A 21,057-nucleotide genomic window follows, 5' to 3' on the forward strand; every position below is an offset into this window, starting at 1 on the left:
AAATGAACCTGAAGTGGGAACCAAAGAAGTAGCCTTCTTCTCAACTTTCCACTTCAGTCTAAGTGGCCAGGGACCACTGTCCCGCATCGGGCCTGTCAGTACGCATGCCCGATCTGCCCCCTGCCAGGCTCTTAGCCCCAGATGCTACACCCGGGCCCCCTCGACCCCGGATGAGTCCCTGACACTTTTGTGAAGCTGCATCATTACCAATGTTCTAGAGCCTTCCCAATTAATTAATAGATCTGCAGACTTTTGAATCACTTTATGCCTATGATCCGAGATCCAGATCATCAATCATTCCTTTGTTCTGATTTATTTGGGCTTAAAATCAAAAAGTTTTGATGAACCATGGGAAAATACACAAGATCCGGTTTTTTAGCATTTTCTCCTCTTCTGATGCGATCAAAAACTGTCCATCCACGCCGGGGGATACTCTGCCATATGTTATTCGGTCCGCCAGACTTCTGAGTGTCAATATATTTCCCTTGAGTCACATTACTTTTTGTAAGAATTAGCAAACAAATATATATGAATTATAAAGTGTTTCGCCGTTTGAGCGATATCTCCGTCAGTTTTGAAGCTTTTAGAATGAAACAAAACCGTGGATAAAGTTAAGAAACAGTCCTTTCAGATGGCAAAAAGATTACAGTCAAAGGTTTACTGGTTCCCGAGATATTTACATTTCTTTCCCAATGTTCCCTCTTATTCTGCCATCTATGTGCTATTTTCTTGTTGTAGGGATATATTCTTTGAATATTATATTTTCCTACACCTATGCCAGGTTCTAGGCATGCTTAAATCTCGTGCTACATGGGTGCAGATAATTACAATGAGCTTCTAATGTGCATCCAGTCTCATAAAGATCATGAGATCTGTTAAACATTTGAACTTGTCACCTGATTGTTGACTATTCTGATACATCATTGTTTTATTCTTTGAATATTATTTCTCCTACAACACCCGATTATTTTTTGTATGGGCAACACCCTTTGATGCCATTTGACATTATGGACCATACATTTCAGTCATTAGATTGGCCATCGATATATACAACAAAAGAATTATTGGCTATGCGGATCCACCAACTTAGCCAGTGGGAAGAATTCCTTGACTATCCAGCTAGAGCCAATTTCAAGTCCAGAAAAAGGGTGAATATAAAAATGGGGAATTTGTCCTTGTCTCAAATGAGCGGATCAAACTCCAGCATGATATGAAAGGGAAACCTCATTGGTTTGGACTGTATATTATTGTCCAATGCTTACAAAGTGGTGCCTTTATCTTACAAGAATTAGATGGGACCATTTTTAAACAGCCAGTTGCATGGAAGAGGATTAAGTCCTACCACTTCCACAAAAATAAATATCCAGTTATGTGTGAATCAGTGAAACTTGATGAGGATCAAATTGCTGAGGACAACGAGGTTAATCACCTCTTCCTCACTAGCCGAGTTAATCAACCAAGACTTCCTAGGCCTTGGGAATTACATGGTAAAGAATTACAGGATTATTGGGAGGAGCACCTGTTAGAGACTGGAAGCGAGATGGAGGAGTTGTCTCCATGGCAGAGGGCTTCGGCCTCAGCGACTCAGACCAGGAGCACTGTGCCTAGTTACACATCTGTGCCCTAATTTACTTACTGGCAGCAAGAACTAAAAAGGGGGATCAACTCTAGTCAATTTTATCACTGGGGTGTAACCTATGTACAAGTCAAGTATATATAGTTACAGCAAGGGCAGGCCCGTGAATGGTGGGGCTGAGCGGAGCAGAGCTAACAGAGTTAAATGTTAGCTGACTGAATATTACCAACAAGTCAGGTTATGGAGTTAGCAGAATGGCAGGCTATAACCCAGACATGGAAAGGAGGGATAGGCCTGAAGGTAGACTTGCAGGGCAAGCAAGTGAATTGCCCAGCAGGGGCAGGAGTGCGCCAGCAGACATTGGAGCTGTCCGGAGGCCTTCAGGGCTCCATACTTAGGGAGGTGTAGGTAATATATTGAAAAGAGGGGGTGGTAACCATCAAGGGAGTCGGAGGCGATTGTGGAATATGGGGGGCTCCGAGGTTAGTGAAGAAGGAGTGGAGGTAGTCTGGAAGGATCAGAGGTAGTGGAAGACAATGGCCATGGATGGATATGACAGCACCGATGCATGATTGCCTGTGCTAACAATCTGCTTGCAGAGTTTCCTCCAACCCGAGAGGAGGAACTAGAAACCTTTATTAAGGAAGACTCCCAATATTGGGATTACCATCATGAGACCTATCCAGATCAACATGGAGAACTAGTCCGGTTTAAGACCTTGCCAACCAGCAAACTGACACTGTTCCAGTGGCTGCCCTGGGGAAGAAAAGGGAGGTTTGAGCCACAAACCTCATACCCAATCATGGCAGAGTCCAGTGGAGATGCTGGTGAGGATAAAGTCCAGCTAGTATATAGTCTGCAAGGGATCTAAGACAAAGAGTTGTATAAGAATTAAGCCCGTTGTTCCAACTATATGCTGTCATGCAAACTTGCAGTATTGCTGGGAGAAAGGGAGGAGTCTCTCGACCAGCTATTCCATTCCATTTCCTCCCACTTCAAGTTCCTGTTGGATGGATGCATGCATCATTGAACTTGCAATGATGTCAACTATGATGTCAGACTCCATTATGTTGGAGTTACAACGACACATGACTCACTAACCAAACTCACATGATCTTACTTTTCATTTCCGTTGTATTGATACCGTGACTGCATTGTATATAGGTAATTGTTTTGGTCTATTTTCCTTTTCCCCTCAGTTCTTCATTCATGGAGACTGAGGTTAGTATTTTTGGTTTTAGTTACTAGTTACATTACTTACTCTGTATTTGTCAGGATCTGGACCCCAGCTGGGAGTGGCCAGAGGGCAAGGCCGGGTGTGGAAGCTGGGGTACTCTCCCCAGCTGCTAACTCCTCAAAGTCACTGAGGGGACTAGCCTCAGCCTTCACAGGGAATGAGCTGAGAAGAAGGGTAAGCTTCTCAGCCCCCTGTGAGGCCGACACAAAAGGACCCTAGGAACTATACAGTTCCTGCTTGCTGCCAACTTTCCATAATGGGTGTGACCTGTGGGAAAGTTCTGGGTGAGCTGCTTGCCCAGAATGTCCCCACAGTCATGTGTCCTGGACGAGTTACTCTCCCAGAAAGTTCCCATGGCTGTGGCTGTGCATTTCTGGGCAAGTCACTCACCCAGAACGTTCCCACGGGTTCATGTGCGCACATCATTGTGTGAAACAGTGGGGGGAAGGATAGGGGGAATGGGGAAATGTGGGGAGAGGGTGGTTAGGGAAAGGGTGAGGGTGTCTGAGGGTGAGTGGGGTCAAGGGCTGTGCCCTGACAGTATTATAGCTTCCGCATTAGGTTAGTATTAACCATAATAAATTCAGTTCTTCATTCACAGAGACTGAGCTTCTGCATTAGCCCTCCTATTACATTAGCCTGTTACTTAATACCCTTTCATTAGCTCTTCATTCATGGAGACTGTGCCTGGTGTCTTAGATTGGTTCTCTGGAATGCCTTGCTGAAATCTTTCTGTCATCAATCATGCACTCGCCTCACTCAGCCTATCAGGAAACCCCCAAGGCCGATTGACCTATGTAGTTGAGAGCAATTCAATCACTCAATCTGCCCAATCTTCCCAATTGACTACTCTCAATCATCTCAATCACCACAACCACACATGGATACATCCATGTGTGTGAGTCCATCGTTTGCATCCAGGTGCTGTACAGTTTCAAATGAATGGGTTTGCAACTTAGAAGTTTTTTCTTTGCTCCAACTCATGCACTCCACTACTCCACTACACTCTCTCTTCACATGCAACACCAAATTAACAACTCACAATACCCAAACAAACTGAGCTGTGGGAACTGCATGAACAAACATGATGATGTGTGTCTCTTTTTTCTTTTTTTTTTTGAGTTGCATTCACAACACAATGTTTTTTCCTCCACCCCAGATGTTCCTTACTTGAAAAAGAAAGAATGAGGGTGGGTTTGCCACCCAAAACTACCCTGTGTTGTATGTCGAGTCGTAAGTATGGCAGTTCACTGTGTTTGTTGCTAAACTGACCACCTAACCACCCTCTTGTGCTTGTTTACATGAGCCACCACCATTCTGCGATTGCCTGACCCTTCCCCAATACCCTCTGGTACATCCCCCTCCCTTCCCATGATTTTTGTATGTTTTTTTCCATGTCATTTCCAACCTCCAACCAAACTTCTCACGCGCGACACTATCCCCAACTTCTTACCACATGTACTCGACAACCACTCATCCGTTTCCGACGATCTTAGGCTTGTTCGATATAAGATGACTAGCTCTACCTTTATGCCGGGTTTGGTGCCAAACGGTTCAGCGGTTGAGGCGCGCGTCTGCTTTCTTTGATTACATTGTATTTTCACCCACTTTCCTCTTCTCTTTATTTTGTGTTTCATTTTGCATTACATTGTGTTTGGGTACTACTGTAATAACTTGTATCTGGGTTCTTTTCCCAAGTATGTATGCAACATAATGTTCAAATATAATAACTTTATTGATAAACTTCAATGTGGGAGAGAATGTGATAGCGCGCCGATACAACCAACCGTACAATCACTGAATCAGCTCAATCACCCCCGTAATTGGTGTGATTACAATCACGGGACCCAGTTGAAGTGATTGTAAATCATGTGAGGTTGAAATGATCTCAACCACTTCAATCAGCCTCGGGGGTCTCCTGATTGAGGCGGCATTTATGTACACAACAACCAAGAATCACTCTAATCTTAGACTTTGACCTCTCGACGTGCGTTGTTTAAACACCAACCTGAAATACTAAACGATCTACTTCACATGGTGAACTGACTTCGCTGCTCACTGATTTCTATCTTACTCGGGCAGTCGAGAGCTACAGGCTACTGAAAACCTCAATTACAATGCATCTCTCCTGGTTATGCAAGCAAAATGAGAACGCACTCTCTCCCCATGGCTCGAAATTTGAATCTTCATTTGAATTCGTCTCTACACTGTTTGACCCATAACATGAAACAGAAAAAGAAGCCAGTGAGACCGCGAAGACTCCACTCGATGAACACCCCTAAGACCAGGTTCCTACGAAGCCAATCACAGACCACTGTTGAGACCCACATAGTCCAATACCGCGCACACATCGAGAAATGCCACCATGCCAATACAGAAAAGGACTCAAAAAATCACGGGCAACTAACAATTAGCGACAACACTCGAGGGTCAGAAGATTTAGCATGCAGGGGAGAGATGGTATCAAGACAGAGAACGTACCCGAAGGCTCTCTGGCCTTGTACTTATAGTAAACATACGTACCGCAAGAGAAATATTAAAGGAACATATAAAGAATAAGCACGAAACACGGAGGCAATTAACGAGCGGTGTAGGGCGTCAAGCGGCAAGACAATCGAACATATGGTGAGCCGGTATTACTTTTTACTTTTTACATTTTTTGCTAGGCAGGACTCCAAATTTTTTGCGAGGATTGCGACGACGACAGTGATGGTCCGGCCCAATCAACACTTGAGTGTGAGTGTGAGTGCGAGTGTGACGACTCCGTCAAAGCATTGATTCCGTCTAGATGTGGTTGGATGTCTTCATGAAACCGGAGTATAGTTGAGGAGATCGTGGTCATGGAAGCTATCGTGGAGGATTGTTGCTCCACGTTGCTAAGGTTGGCTATTGACAGAGCACAAAGTGTCTCAAGCCCTCCTGGCAGGATAGTAACGGGAATACCGCCATAGATCTTTTCGCGTATACCAGAAACCATTGCGTGCAGCTGATGTGCAGTGGAAAGCGCAGTACCTGGAGGAGCATTCGGAACAACTGCCTCCGACTCTCTAGCTGCTGATGAGTCTACTAAAATCTGGGTATGATTGAGCGGAATTGGGTGGTCCGAGTGGAATGTAACGCCGGGGATAGGCGGTAATCGCTTGGACGGCTTAATAGAAGTCTGCGGCTGTTTATCATCAACACTTTCCGGATCCCCTTTAGTATTTAGAAAGCCGACGATCCCTGTCCTTTGCACCCCCTGGCCATTGCTGACATTCCCAAAGGGAGAAGATTGGGACCAGTGTTCTTCGTCGTAATACTGGACGTATACCTTTCCGTTGACCGCCCAAGCATCCAGTTCATCCCCTTCTCCCACTTTCTGGCATCCCCCCAAAAAGCTTCGGGTCACTCCCTCACGGGTAGCCTGGTAGGTGTTCAGCGTGCGCAAAATACCGGAAGACATGCAACGCCTATGGTCAATATCGTCTCGCATGCAACAAATGAGTCTACCTCGGAAGTCTTTGGGAAGATAAACATGCACATCGCCCATCTTGCTCGATAAGAGGATCCTCAATCGAGATCCCAGGCGGCGAGGCTAGTAAAGGGGGGAATGGATTTGTCAGGGTGCAGTGCCGCAACAGAGCGACTCTGGATAACTCACGATGCAAAGCGCGGTGGATCCAGATATGGAAGAACAATGAATAAACACCCGCTCGTAGGAAAATCCGGTAACGAGCACAGTTGCGTCAATACATGAGTCAGATTGCAGCCGTAGCTTTGTTATCTGAGACTCCTCTTGATCTTCATAATCGGGTAGTGCCTCCGAATCGGTCGCGTCCTTACGGAAGGTTTCGATCAGCCTTCTTTCTGTAGCTGCACGAACATCACTCCTGGCGCAGGTGAGATGTTCGGATCAGCACGAAGACACAAAAATAGCGGAATCAGTGAGAAGGACCGGGGTGGCTGAAGAGTCAATTCACCATAACGGGGGCGCACTGGACCTGGGAGGACGCAATGACAGGGAGATATTGATATTCCATACGTCGGAGATGGGACCTCTGCGGGAGACCCGGACGAAATTTGAGGCGGCTTTTGATTCCCAAAAGCGGAGCTGGAACGCTCCATCCAAGGAGAACGAGCTACGGCAAATGACCTGCTTGAGCGCTTTTTCGGAAAACTCTTGAGATGTAGTCATCCTATGTCAATAAAATCCAATCATCCAGTTACCGTGACGGGACGTTATCGTCAACTCGATGATGGATGGTACAGGGAACTCTTCTAGTACATACCACAGAGGTGTTCGATACGCTAAGCTGGGAGAGCCCAAGTCACATAGGTATGTGGGCCTCCCTTCGCCCTATGGCTTATCAAGGCTCGTCAAGGCTGTGCTTCCAATCCGTAAAGAGTAAGCCGGGCGGCGGCTGAAGGCTAAGAGGCGCGCGCGCATTACGGTAACCATTGTATTAGGCTGTGCGCGTCGCCGGTTTCGGGAATAAGAAAGCTAGAAGAGAATGCCGTCTTGCCATAGCTCGTTCACGCAAACGGGCGACCAGCGTCATTGATATAGTTAACCAGAAATGGGATGGAGTATAAGTTCTGAACCGACCGTGAAGCAGAATAATCCATTTGCCCATCGATTGCCAGCAATTTGACGAAATCGAAACCCGGTTGTCGAATGGGGTCCACAGCTTACGAACCGGCAATGAACAACACCACCGTCGATCGGTGGTAAGTAAACACGGCCCATGGTGGATCTGACTGGGATGTGAAGGGTTTGGGACATCTAAGTCAAGCTGGACGTTCCAATCACCATTATCCCACTTTTTTTCCGTACTAGTAAGACTAAATATATATCGGAGTGACCAGCTCACAATCGCTTGTGCTTAGCTCAGTCTTGGCGCACCCGCACCTAGCACTCGCTTTGCTTAATGATGTTCAGATAACCATACACAGGGAGATTAGAAACGCGGAACTGTCAACGGCAATCTATTTTAGCAGAGACTGGGATCCTGCAAACAGGAGATGCTATGCTGATCGAGCCTTTGAACCAAAGGAGCCTCCGAAGTGAAAGGACCATGCTCTACCAACGAAGCTGTCCCACTCTAATGCATTCCCACACCGACTAAGAATGAGAATCATGACGAGGGACAAGTACTTGAAACCCAGCAGCAGCGGAAGGACAGAAGATGAGATTGTCGACACAAATACATGCAAATATACGCTAAATATAGGCTCTCAAAGGTGGCGCTAGGTCCATCTGTCTCACCATCCCTACCCTCCTACATATGACCCGAATGGCACCTCGAAAAGGAATGGACACTGGGCCCAAAACCTCCGCCCAGCGATTGCAAAACTTATGTATTGTTCGCAAGTACTGTTCATGCTTTCTTTTTTTTTTCCCACTCAAACATTAATTGGCTATGCATCGGTAGCTGCGACAACTCATTATTTCATGGCATATTGCACCACATGCTGATAATCTTGCCGGAGCGATTTGACGCATCATCGAGAAGGGTCGCGCACTATTGACGCGCACTGTTGAAGTCTCACTGAGAGATTACTGACGTTCTATCTTTTTATTTCTTTATTTATACGCATGACACATATCCCCGACATTAATATATTACCAACGTACCCGATCGAAGACTTTGTTTAAACCTGGCATCGGCCACCAGCCCTTTTCCTTCTCCCGTATTTGTAAACTCATTGTAGACTACATTAATAGGGATCGCCGCACCGTTGCAGCATTCTCATGCCACCGCATGGTGGCGGCCGAGAACTACAACCACCACCCCATCATATCGATCGATGCATGCGGCCAGGATTTATACATGTTCCAATGGAGCAAAAATATTGTACAACAGCAGAAGCACATGGGATAATACGGAACTGCTTAGCTAGCAAATTAAATGATTGCACTAGATACGGCTTCCCTCGAGTGAACTAGGTGATATGGATAGAACATTTCGACACTAGTGAACCGACGTTGCTCTATCGACCCAAATTTCACTCAACTCTACACACGCATCCGAAATGTTGAGATGAATGATTATGGCGAACAAATGGGGAACCAGCACCAACATCAGTCATAGCCGCCAACTGTTATTACTGCCACTCCTGACGGTGCTCGTTTGCCACAGTGGCGCTATATGACTTCGTACTAGATCAATCAGTGTAGAAGCTCCAGGCGACTTACAAGGCTCTATCCCCTCAACCACCACGGCCCTAAAGTGCATAACAGTTAGGTTGCTTAAAGCGATAGCCGGGGTATCATTAGGAACGCCAATGCGAGTTTTTAGATGTTATACAAGGATTTCTGTCGACCTCGACCTCTTTCGAATCGAAAAAAAAGATCGAAACGCCGTTGAACACCATTAATTGCATCCAAGTCGAGTTTACGGGAACAAGTTCCACGTGGTCCAAACCAGTTGGGGGAAGTACCAAATGCATGGAAACTCATCGACGCCAATCTCAACATGTGCTTTTGGGGTGTTCTAAAGGAACGTGCAAGAGGATCGATCGGTCATGATCTTAGTACTTTGCAATAGCACTCTTCAGGGAACGGAAGGGAAGATGTTAAGAGGGCCTGGGTTGGTCCCGAATGTACTCTAACGGATATCAAGCACACCAGTCTCTAAGCCACGACAGAGGGCCAATCTGACCCTCACTTTATGTAAACAACGATCGGGGCGTCGAGACTTGTGCGCCTGGTGGCCAGATATTTCGACTGGCACCGTAAAGGCTACTTCTTCTTTCCTTGTTTCCTTGGACATCCATTGGGGGTGATGTATTGAAACGTGAAAAAACTCAGTGTTGGTTGTAGATCAGAGACCGTCCACATGTGGGTGAATCAAGACCTGGCGACAACTCGTATGTTGGATCTGACACATCGTGCTTTGAAAAGGGAAACTGGACTTTTGGTTTAAGATTGGACTTTCGACTGATGTCTGGTGATTTGTAAGGGAACACATCTGAAGACAGAATCCGCATGTAACAATGCTCTCAAATGTTCGAACACGAGGGACATGATCCAGCGAGAACGAACTGATGTCGGCTACGGCGACGATCCCAAATTATAAATAAGGGAGTTGTCGAGACCGATCGACGCGCCGATCTGTTTTAAAACTTCTCGCTGGGTCCCTCAGTTGATGAACGGGGGATGGGGAAAGGGCTGTTGCACACGTGTTTAACCTCGGCAAGGTCCTGAGATCGAGTCACGGGCAGGATGTCAGTGCAAATCAAAGATTGCCTAAAAAAGTGACTCCCTTGTCCGCTTGTGCATTGGGGTCAAACTTACGTTTCTGTCTAAATGAATCCTGCTACCAACAAGGGGTTGGATATCCTCCTCCAGCGTAGATTCCGTACTCGGGCTTGAAACGGTCAATTCGTACGCTACCTCACCTCCGTTAGTGTGAGACTGCCGCATTTCCCACTGGTGCGGGTAAACTTCCAAGCCACCCAGCCGCGTGGCATGTGCCGTGTGCACCCTAAGATGACTCTTCAGCTGACCCCCGAATGACTAAGCTGTTTACGTTGACACCACCTAACAAGCGTCATCATGAAGTAGACGCTCTCCGCCATTATATAGACCGGGAGCTGATCACCCTCTTTCTTTCTTACCCCCACCCCCAACAACTTCTCTCATCTATGGCATCACTCCTTCACGCTGCAAAGTCACGTAAGTCCCCAATTTCGTCTCGCGTCGCGTCTGTGTAATCTCGCTCCATCGTAATATGACAGTCGCTGCCAGTCTGACTGGCGGTGACGATAAAGTCAAGCAACTCCAGGATGACACGCAAGATGGTCACAAGGACACCCCACTCAAGTCCTACTTTGGCGTATCTCAAGCCGACACCGATGACTCTCTCAAAGCAGGCGCTCGCGGCCCTACCCTCCTCGAAGATATCCACTTCCGCGAGAAGGTACACACCTGCTTGAATCCACTAACCACTTGTTTCTCATCTCCTTTTACCCTGCTCTAGGTTTCCCACTTCGATCACGAGCGTATTCCCGAACGTGTGGTACACGCGCGTGGTACAGGTGCTCATGGCTACTTTACCCTTCATACTGCCATTCCGGAATACACCTACGCCTCACTCTTCAACGATACTACGCGTACTACATCTACCTTTGTTCGATTCTCCACCGTTCAAGGAGCGCGCGGATCGGCGGACACTGTACGTGATGTTCGTGGATTCGCAACAAGATTCTACACTCCAGAGGGAAATTACGATATTGTTGGGAATAACATCCCCGTGTTCTTCATTCAAGATGCAATCAAGTTTGTGAGTATTTATTTACTATTTGTCGGTCCTTTACGAAGGCGCACGGTCATGAGATCGGCGTATCAGTAGCCCCCCACCCCACCCCTGTTCTCGGTGTGGCGCTGAACGGTGGCGTGGGCAGCGTGGAGCAGCCTCCGCGCGGGGGTGCTCCGCGAGGGGAGTGTCGATTTAACTTTGGGTCGAAATGTTCATTGAACAACCAAACTTATAACTACTATACAATAGCCCGACGTCATTCACGCAGTCAAACCGGAGCCACATAATGAAATCCCTCAGGGAGCAACGGCTCATGACAACGCGTGGGATTTCTTTTCCCTTGCCCCAGAAACGGCGCACATGGTCATGTGGACATTCTCCGATCGTTCGATTCCCCGATCCTTCCGTCATATGCCGGGTTAGTCTACCTGCGTTCTAGTTTGTGAGAAAGCTTTTTACTCATCACTCGTGCCAGGTTTCGGTGTCCACACATTTGTATTTGTGAACGCCAAAGGGGAACGTCACTTTGTCAAATTCCACTGGAAACCCAAACTGGGCACGCACTCCCTTGTTTGGGATGAGGCCCTTAAACTGGCAGGTCAAGATCCAGATTTCCATCGTCGAGATCTATATGATTCTATCGATGCCGGTGCTTATCCTCAATGGGAATTTGGAATTCAAGTCGTTCCGGAAAACGATGCCGATAAGTTTGAATTTGATTTGTTGGATGCGACCAAGTTCATTCCGGAGGATATTTTGCCGGTGAAATATATCGGGACGCTGACGCTCAATAAGAAGCCGGAAGAGTTCTTCCCTGAGGTCGAGCAAGTTGCTTTCGTAAGTCTTTTTAGCAATTGTACAACACCTTGGTTTGACCTGTTTTCCTTCCAGTGCACTCAACATATGATTCCTGGTGTCGAGCACTCCAATGACCCACTCCTTCAAGGGCGTGCTTTCTCTTACTTTGACACCCAACTCTCGCGACTTGGTGGTCCCAACTTTGGTGATATCCCTATCAACCGTCCTATTTGTCCCGTGTTTAACTTCCAGAGGGGTGGGCAGCATCGCAGGATCATCACAACAGGTATGTGTCAAGGGGTTCAGTTCATCTGGCACTTGCAAAATTCTTGGTTTATATAGGTCACATCAATTATTATCCTAATCGCGATGCGAACAATGGGGCACATCCTGTTCCACCAGATGAAGGAGGGTACCTTGTGTCAGGACAACCTATCGAGTCTCATGCGCACAAAACTCGCGCAAGAGGTCCGAAATTCGCGGAGCATTGGGACCAAGGTTTGTCGAAATTCGTTGCGGTGAAAAGTTGCGGAGTTTGCTCATCCCGACTACAAAATAGCTACACTTTTCTATAATTCGCTCTCTACTGTTGAAAAGCAACACCTTGTTGCTACGATCGGATTTGAGCTTGGAAAGGTGGAGGATATCCGGGTTCATAAGAACGTCATTGCCTACTTGAACAACGTAAGTTTCCCTAAACGTTAAAAAATTGTGTCCCCTTAAACATGACTCTTCGTAGATTGACAATGACCTCGCTCGTAAAGTCGCTGTGCAAATTTCCATTCCCCCTCCCGATCCGGTCAAAACGAATCATGGGCACCGTTCCGATTACCTCTCATTGCTCTCACCGCGCAACACTTTCTCCGCCTCGGGCCGCAAGATTGGAATTTATGTCCTCGATGGCTTCTCACCTGCTGTTGTGATTAGGCTTCAGGCGGAAATCCTAGCCATCGGTTCCGTTCCCGTCATCGTTGGACCCCGTGTGGGACTAGTGAAAAGTGAAGCGGCGATCGGCTCAACTGAAATTACGAAGATCGATTTCCATGCTCAATCCAGCTTCGAAACTTCTCGCTCCACACATTGGGACGCAGCGTTCTTCGCAAGCGGATCTACTCCCGAATATGCTCAAGCGCTCGCGAAATCTGGCCGACTGATCTATGCAGCTCGTGAAGCGTATGCGCATCAGAAGCCTATCGGTGTTGTTGGGATTGCAGTCGATTGGCTGGAAAATGTCGTTCTTCCTGGAGAGTTGGTCCGGGAAGTCAAAGGGGAGGAAGTCAGTGTTGTACATGGCGTGGTTTTGAGCGAACATGTGACGGAGGTGGTTGTGGGTGAATTTGTGGACGCTTTCTTGAAAGAGGTGGCGAAGCATAGGGCTTGGGATAGGGACGTTTCTCATATTGCTGCGTAGGAGCTTTTATCAGCGCTTCCTTGGTCCTCGGTTTTTTTTTCTTCCCTTCTCCGCTGGTTGATGGTACCCTCCTGGCAATCGCATCGTTCCATTGCTACTAGGATATTATACATAACGAATGAGTTGTCCTGAATGGAGGAAAACGTCGCTCTTCCAAGCTCACTTCCTTGCGTCATCGCGCATTAGCGGGCAGTAACATTGCATTGGCAAAACGATCCTTGCATGGCCTTCCGTAGATGTTGTATCTAACCGACCTCCAGAGAATCAATGAGGCTTTTGATCGTGTGGCGGCTGGTAGCAGTCTTATGCTTGCCCATAGGACGAGTTTGATCAAGAGGAAGATATTGTCCAACAAAGCTAGTGACATGTCGTATAACATCAGCAAAAGGTCCTCAGGGTTTCACTTCAAATGGTTTGAAAACAATTGAGTTCACTTCTTAACTGAATTGAAACGTGACACCTTTACTAAAATGCTTTGGGAAATTGGTCAATTCGGCCAGTTTCATTGTATTAGAAGCAACAGGATCATCAGAAGTGTCCAAAGTTGACCGCGACAATTTCCTGATGAAGCTAAGTCCTCGGATCTAATATTACGAAGTCATAGAGGCTGGAGTCCTGGCTGTGGCTTTGAAGAAGCTGGATCACGGCAAGGAATGTGCCGACGCGTTGTTTGTTCAACAAACACAGTTCAACCGTTCCCTGTGTTGGGGTTGCACCACTCTTCTCAATCGTCGAGAACGAGAACTCCCTGGGATCACACAGCCGCCGCTCATTACGCCAGAGCCTAACGACATCACCACTCTCATATAATCCCTGAGAGGAAAGGCATGCCGAAGAATCGCTGTAAGATTTGTAGAGGTGCTGTTTGCTCATTTCAAAATGAGGTGGGTGAACTCGAGGGATGCAATCACCCCCCAACACAGGTGACGTATATTGGCTCCAGACTCCCTCTCCTTCAGGCTCTCAGCCACAAGAGGCTGATCCTGCATTTGTTGTGTCATACCACCGGCAAAAGACTTCAGGACCGGGGAATCATCCGATCCATCCTCGCCGGAGGGCCTCAGCCAGTTGGCCAACATGAACCATATGGCCGACTTCAGTATCTTGGAATCGTACCAGTGGGATCCTCGGCGCCTCACCCCCTAGCGCACAATGGGTACCCAGCTGCCATGCCCATTTCCGGAGATCCTGCACCATCTTACCCTCAGTTTTCTGTGGGACTTGCCTCCGAACCCCATTCAACCTCCGCTGCCATCTTCCCTCATGCTCAACTGGAGCCATCGGCTCCCACAACCCAGGATGGTGAATGGTCACATACTCCTACCGAAACCTCGGCTCGAAACTCTGTGGGGGAACTCTTTGTTTGTGTACGGTTTCGATTAAACTAATGAGCCATTGCATCGGTCAGGTTATCGAGCTAGCTCCGACCATCAGTGGTCGGTGGCCCAACTTCAATGGTGCCACAGGCACACATTTCCCCAGAGGGTAAGCGCCGGCACGTTAAGGCTAGGCCATCAGCCATTGAGCAGGGAGCGCTTTCTTTCCTGGCCGATGATACGCTTATGCCAGCTATCACACCCATGCTGCCATTACATTCTCTAGCATATCCCGCTTCCCCCTTCAGCAACTAGTATTCTATGAGGATGCATCGCTTGCGCGCACCTATTTGGGACGTTCTCATCATTGTAACATGTGTTTTCATGCTTGTATGCACCCAAAAAACTTACCAATACCATTCTCATTTGCCTGTCATCTGTGTGTTGAAAACCCGCACCAACGGTGAGGCGTTGCTCGTGGTCGTTGCAAGAGAGTATGAGATCCTTCCGATTATATTCTGGTTCATATATGTACAACCATCCGAAATTGCCACCGACGCCCCCCGATGGATCGTTGCTTCTCGGGCCATTTCGTTCCGGAGGTATATATTCGTCAACGGGTGATTGTTGTCACAGACCCATCGGTGGGACCATCGCCACCTAGCCACCCTTCCTGGGGCAGATTTCAATCCTTCCTTTCACCATTCACGAGACTGTACATACATCATCCTTCTCGACTTCTGGACGACTCAAATTGTATCATCAATCAACGGTGGCCGAGCCATTCATCCCATCTTATACCAATTCCAATACCATGGGTAACGCTGGCGCTGATCTATACGGTAGCGAAAGTCACTGTAATCAGTGACCCATGGAGCATAACGATGCGCTGGTACATTGATCCGGACACTCTCCTTTCTAGTTTAACAAACAAGATGTGCGAGGCACACTGCGAGAATGGTAATCAAACGAATCACGACTTTCCTTCCCGTGCCGAGGCTCATTGCGTTCACTATAGTGTTAAATATAATATAAGGTGTAAATCTGTCCTCTAGGGCTCTCGCCTGAGTCCCAATTTTTTTCAGGCTCCAATCTGCACCCATAACTGAGTTCAGAATCAGATGCTCAGCTCCAACCCCACAATTACGCGGCAATTTTATGTTGCGCCCGCTGTGCCCCCGTTACTGCATCCTGGAGGCTGGCGAATGCCAAGTATCCTACGACATCAAACGGTGGCTGAAAAAACTGTGTGAATTCCTCTCCTGAACACAACCTGAGTATCTGTTTGTCCACATACCGTGCAGAGGACCCCGTCGACTTTGAGCCATCTGCACCACCACATGTGGCACAACTGAACGGTTTGAAGTATTTAGGCACAAATACTCAAGGCCATACGAGCAGTTGAGGATATAAGGATTACTTTGAGGTCACGAAAACTCGCGTGTTTGAGTTATCATGAGGTTGGTCCTCTCCCTAATGTGGTGTGGACTCCCGTCCTGGTGACAAGATTTTCAGTAAGCACGAGCCCAGCTGTATGCCAAGAACGTACGTAAGGTTGAAGAGGTGGCGGTCTAGGATTGTCCTAGCGCATAGAGTACATTGTACCTCACAAATTCACCGGTGAATGCGTTACTAGTTGAAGGGCTACTATTAGAATCTAGTCGAGAACTGTTGGGCAACAATCTACTGCTCTTGCATGCGGTTGTTGATGTTGATGTGACCTGCACAGCAGTGCCTTTGTGCACCTGCTAGGCACAGAAGAGATATGTTTCCCTGGAGCGTATGGCACGCGGCAAGCACACAGTAACGATCAGCAATGGATGGCGGTTTCTGGGAATAGGAAACAAGCCAATCCAGAGCCCGCTGGCACAGGCGGCAAGTGGGTGATCTGCCGGTACATTCGTGCATGACTGGGACACCGGACAAGTCACCAGCCGCTATTCTGCAACGCGAAGTTGTGGTGTTGTATTTTCACTATTTAAATCCACTCCATGTCAAACTGTTCAGAGTACGCCGCGTACTCTGGGCGGCGGATCTAAGCGGCCTCTCCATGTGTAGAATTGGGCGCATCGCTCTCCAGCACAAGCAGTGAGACAGATATACATATTCTAGACTTGAACTCGGGAAGTCTTACGAGTCCCAGCCGGTCGATTGCATGGAGCAATTGATGAGTCCTTTGGCACGTGTGCCACGCAAGGCATGCTGTCGAAAAGTATGGGAAGGCTGAGAGCACTACACTAGCAAGTGGACCATAGAGGTTGGTAACCTGCTTAGGGTGGACCATGGAGGTAGACTCACAGTGCATCAGTAAGACTGCTGCCGCTGTATACCAGTGAACATTAAAGCGAGAAAGTCATTGTAAAAAGAGTCTCAATTCGTCAAATTGAATTGGAGTGAAAAGATTACTGGATCCTTCAGAACACGAACGCATCTTTAGGCGATAGAATGTATGGCGATGAAAAAGGGAGCAAACGAAAAATACCGTCGAGCAAGAAAATTGACGGTATGGGTCCCGTAACTAATTCAAGCTGTACGCTTGGTTTGCGCGTGCACCCGTGACCCGTGGGAAAAGAGTCTGCTCTTCAAGCTCAATTTCCCGACTCTCCTGCGTGATGGAGCAAGGTGAACAGAAGCATTGAGTCAGACAATCCGTGCAAAGGTTCCCTTCGATATTGTATCGTTTGCGGACCTCTCTTCGTCCTATCATTGAGTAACAGCCTGGGATATCTACGTAGAAGGTTGGTGGTCAAAAATAGGCTCGGGATCAACCCTTGATACTTACAAAGATGCATGAACGCGTAGTACGTGACGCTTTCCGCGTTGAGTACAGTCCCACCTTCAGGATGCGGTGTCCCCTGATTCTTGAGGTATTTCAAACGTGACATATTCTGGCCGTACGCAAAACAGGGACAACAAAACGCGAAAAGACACGTCTGACAAGCGCCACAAAAATCGCATAATCCGAAGGACCAATCACGGTGACCTGCAGGTCCGTTCAAGGGTTTACCAAGGGCATTGCGATTACCGCCGAGGCCTTCACCACCGGAAATGGCCATTTGGGGAGCGGTGGAGGGTTGTTGGGAGATGTAGGTCGTATTTACGGGTCGTGCTTGAAAGGGTGTTCGAGTAGGATTCAGCCTGGTATGAGCAGTTTGTGACGATATTGGCGCCAAACCACCAGTACCACGCCCAGTCAAATGCTCCGGCAAGTCAGACAGGTGGGACTGCGGCAGCGGTTGTGGACCTTGAGATCTCCCTATAGGAGGGTACAGTGTATCCGCTGTCTGAGTTCCGAATTCATCGTATGGTGGCGACGGCGTTGCTTCTTGATATTGCGCAAGGGTGCGATGGTGCATCAGAGAAGTAAAACGACCAGGCGACTGCGTCGCTGGATTCTCCCCTGCCGATGGTACGGCGGCACCACTGTTAGCTCCCGAAGAAGGTGGGTTGTAGGTGAACTGAGGAGCATTGGAGATGTGCGGCCTCAGCTACACACGTCTTCCATTCGACGAATGACCGGGGAATACGACTCACTTTCTCTGGCATTTCCTGTCAGTCAATGCAAAAGGGGGGGGGGGGGGGCGTTCCAAGGGTCAGCGAGACAAGAATATAGTCCATATATATCACGGTAGACGCAGCACCAGCACAGTCACTAGATCGAACAGTGTGGAGACAGTAGCATGGGGGCGCCAAGAAGAGTGTGGGGCCATTCTAGCTCTCGTCTAAGCTAGGAAGTAATGGGCGGTCACACCTCATCTCGCAGCAGAAGTCAAATGCTGCGCAGAGGATATCCAGCCTTTCAAGCTGAGCTACTCGTCCCCCCCCCCCCTTTGCTGATGGCGCAGCGAGGAGCTGCGATAACATTATTGGCCTAAAAGTGATTGTCATGGGACACTTTGAATTCCGCAAATTTGAAATTATAACAATTAATTCAGGATAACTCCGCTCAATTTCAAAATTTGAGAGAGTGTTCACCTGATATTTGAGTTGGGCCAAGCGAGCGCCAACGCCACGGTTGTTGAAGGTATGATGGGTCCGGATTTGATACTGCTGTGCGGGGAAAACGTGGGATTTTCCGTGGTCAGGTGCTGGACCCAGAGATAAGCCCTCTCCAGGTCAGTTCTTTGCGACGACGATAGCAAGTTGATCGAGCATGCGCCTAACTGAATGCCCCACCATCGCTGCATTAATAGGGCCCGTGGCGAGCGCCCGAAACATGAGGAGGGTAAGACTAGACCAGACTTGTTGACTACTGTTTCTGGTAGAAAGGTGGTAATCCGATTTTCAAATCTTTTACTTACATATATGGCAGCGCGCCTGACTATCATTAATTGCGCCTGAGAATATTGGCCCACGTGTTGGTGCCATGTTGATCGAACAACGTTCAGATTTCCCTGGTGCTCAGCGCGATGGTGTCCCCGCTGCATATCGCTCTTGAGCCGGCTCAATTGATACGGGTGGACCTGAAGTAATGGGCTTTACCTCCTCTGCAATTACTGTCTCTGAGATTATACAACGAGCGAGTCCAGGAGCCGAGGACGCGAGAATGCCGCAAACAACCCAATGCTGGCAGGGGGTGCAGCAAGAGGCTTGGCGTATGTTCGAGTCCTTGTGTGGAAGATTGGCCGGTGGTGTTTGAAATAACAACGCGCGAACCGCCGGCACCGCCATACAGAGCGATTGCTTAGAAGCATGTCGAGGTGATGTAAGACCTACCGAGCCGAATACTTATGCCTCATGTCGGTAACGCAATGATCCATCTTGGGACAAGCGCCCAATGAGGCATTTGAACCCATGATCGACTCTGACGCGATGCGGAGCAGTGGGTCCGCACGGGAATATGAGATGCCATTCTCTCAGGCAAAGGCTTAAACGGTAAACATTCCCAATGTACGCAGAGCACTGAAACAACCACATCTGAGATGAAGGATACAAGAAACACGGGCGTGGATCGAGTGCGGGCGACGATCAAAAGTAAACCATTAAAAAAAAAAAAAAGAGGACGATCTCAAAGGACAGATGAAATGCGCTCAGCCACGCTTTCCACTGAGCTCGCTCCCTTCCTCAAGCCCAAGCTCGCGGGATTCTTGTGTCAACGAACACGGTATACAGAAAGTATGGCACATGCAGTCCCCGCACCCGTCTCCTTGGATATTGTATCGTCGACGAACACTCGACCTTCCACTCATACCGGCGAAGCATTCGCAACCTGAGAGAAATAGTTAGAACTGGACTCGAGAGCCAGCGAGAAGAGGAGAAAAGAAGACATACCGATATATGCAAGTAGCAGATATACGCAGCAATCCCCGTTGCACATGTCGCCCCCAGTAGGGTGTGGCCTTCCCTGGGACTCCAAATGTTTTAGCCTAGACATGTTCTGTCCATACGAAAGACAACTACAGCAACATGCGAATAAACATGTTCCGCATGCGTCGAAGCAATCACAGGTTCCAAACGACCACTCCCTCTGACCGGCCGCATTGAATGGTTTGTTCAACGTATTGCGGTTCCCACCTGCACCTGCGCCATAGACCATCTGAGGCGCAGCCCTAGGTTGCTGAGCGATATATTGCTGTTGTTGTTGTTGTTGGGGCACACCCTGTCCCTGCGAAGGGTAACTCGCCTGCACGGGTTGTTGGGGAGGAAAGGAAGGCGTATGCGAAAGAGATGCCTGATAACCGGGGGGATGCTGACCGGGTTGATAGCTTTGTTGTGGTTGTGACCATTGTTGCTGAGGGAATGCGGGGTTCGGATTTTGAACTCCGGGTGAAGGCTGAGGGGTCGATTGGTTGAAAAACTGCTGTCCACCCTGAGGGGAGTGTTGCTGTGGAGGAAATGTAGCCTGACCGTAGCCGGGTGAGCCCCCGTACGGGGGTTGGACATAGCCAGGAGCACCTTGCTGATACTGCTCATAGGGATTGTACGTTTGCTGATAAACCGAATATTAAAATTGTCGGGCTCATTGGCTTCCCGAAAATAGCCCCCCAAGCTCGAGAGGCTCAGGACGGGAACTAGGACAGGAACTCTCACCTTGTCAGCCATGGCGGGAAAGTAGCGTGCGACGCTGTCTTAGGCCGCAGGCTCTCCTGAGAGGGGTTGATGGGTGTTTGGACGAAAAGGCTCTGGAGTCGTCCCACATCCCTGGTTCTATGTGTGTAATATATATTGATCCGGAAGCGGTCCCATTTCCGTCCAAGTTTGCTAATTGAATCGAGAACCTCACGTTCAGGTAAATTTTTTCACACGCTTCAAGGGCCCATGGCATGCTTGATTGCTGCGTTTGTACACCAAAATAGCTACAAAAAACTCTCATGATCGTTGTAAACGGGCATACAAGGGATGACAGAACATGCTCGTGGGACTGGGACTGAACATCGCGGATGTCTCGAGTGTGGCGCAGGTGCATTTCCCGCGACGAACCTCAAGAGCCATATGTGTGTCTGACCGCGGAGGTCACTTACATAGGGGTCCTCCCATGC

General features: G+C 48.4%; 5 protein-coding genes across 5 annotated transcripts; 2 read left to right on the forward strand and 3 right to left on the reverse strand.

Moving 5' to 3' along the window:
• Window positions 1-5,475: 5,475 nt before the first annotated feature.
• Window positions 5,476-6,987, reverse strand: EI90DRAFT_3018840 (uncharacterized protein; the record flags this gene model as incomplete). The annotated part of the gene is made up of 3 exons (XM_039057267.1): window positions 5,476-6,387; window positions 6,454-6,682; window positions 6,773-6,987. The coding sequence occupies 3 exons, from the start codon at window positions 6,985-6,987 to the stop codon at window positions 5,476-5,478; spliced, it is 1,356 nt and encodes a 451-aa protein (XP_038912450.1).
• Window positions 6,988-10,525: 3,538 nt separating this feature from the next.
• On the forward strand, window positions 10,526-13,262 carry EI90DRAFT_3146600 (uncharacterized protein; the record flags this gene model as incomplete). Its single annotated transcript, XM_039065435.1, has 8 exons — window positions 10,526-10,714; window positions 10,775-11,077; window positions 11,303-11,471; window positions 11,529-11,890; window positions 11,945-12,137; window positions 12,194-12,349; window positions 12,411-12,535; window positions 12,591-13,262. 8 exons carry the CDS (start codon window positions 10,526-10,528, stop codon window positions 13,260-13,262), a joined length of 2,169 nt encoding a protein of 722 aa, XP_038912451.1.
• A 666-nt stretch (window positions 13,263-13,928) lies between these two features.
• EI90DRAFT_3071644 (uncharacterized protein) lies at window positions 13,929-15,008 on the forward strand. Its single transcript, XM_039061321.1, has 3 exons — window positions 13,929-14,146; window positions 14,206-14,608; window positions 14,671-15,008. The coding sequence occupies exons 1-3, from the start codon at window positions 14,142-14,144 to the stop codon at window positions 14,749-14,751; spliced, it is 489 nt and encodes a 162-aa protein (XP_038912452.1). The 5' UTR covers window positions 13,929-14,141; the 3' UTR covers window positions 14,752-15,008.
• A 1,973-nt stretch (window positions 15,009-16,981) lies between these two features.
• EI90DRAFT_2013711 (PLAC8 family-domain-containing protein) lies at window positions 16,982-18,336 on the reverse strand. The gene is made up of 3 exons (XM_039052425.1): window positions 18,113-18,336; window positions 17,361-18,036; window positions 16,982-17,305 (listed from the first exon to the last, which is right to left on the reverse strand). Exons 1-3 carry the CDS (start codon window positions 18,122-18,124, stop codon window positions 17,097-17,099), a joined length of 897 nt encoding a protein of 298 aa, XP_038912453.1. The 5' UTR covers window positions 18,125-18,336; the 3' UTR covers window positions 16,982-17,096.
• A 1,272-nt stretch (window positions 18,337-19,608) lies between these two features.
• EI90DRAFT_2931331 (PLAC8 family-domain-containing protein) lies at window positions 19,609-20,114 on the reverse strand (the record flags this gene model as incomplete). The annotated part of the gene is made up of 2 exons (XM_039055053.1): window positions 19,609-19,787; window positions 19,850-20,114. The coding sequence occupies 2 exons, from the start codon at window positions 20,112-20,114 to the stop codon at window positions 19,609-19,611; spliced, it is 444 nt and encodes a 147-aa protein (XP_038912454.1).
• Window positions 20,115-21,057: the final 943 nt, after the last annotated feature.

The sequence above is a fragment of the Cantharellus anzutake genome, assembly GCF_015039405.1.
Source record: "Cantharellus anzutake strain C23 chromosome Unknown EI90scaffold_49, whole genome shotgun sequence".
Taxonomy (NCBI): domain Eukaryota; kingdom Fungi; phylum Basidiomycota; class Agaricomycetes; order Cantharellales; family Hydnaceae; genus Cantharellus; species Cantharellus anzutake.

Coding starts and splice junctions, on each gene's coding strand:
- EI90DRAFT_2013711 (XM_039052425.1), bottom strand. Junction 17,306..17,360: donor CTACGCGTTCATGCATCTTT/GTAAGTATCAAG, acceptor CCTTCTACGTAG/ATATCCCAGGCTGTTACTCA.
- EI90DRAFT_3071644 (XM_039061321.1), top strand. Junction 14,609..14,670: donor AAACCTCGGCTCGAAACTCT/GTGGGGGAACTC, acceptor TGCATCGGTCAG/GTTATCGAGCTAGCTCCGAC.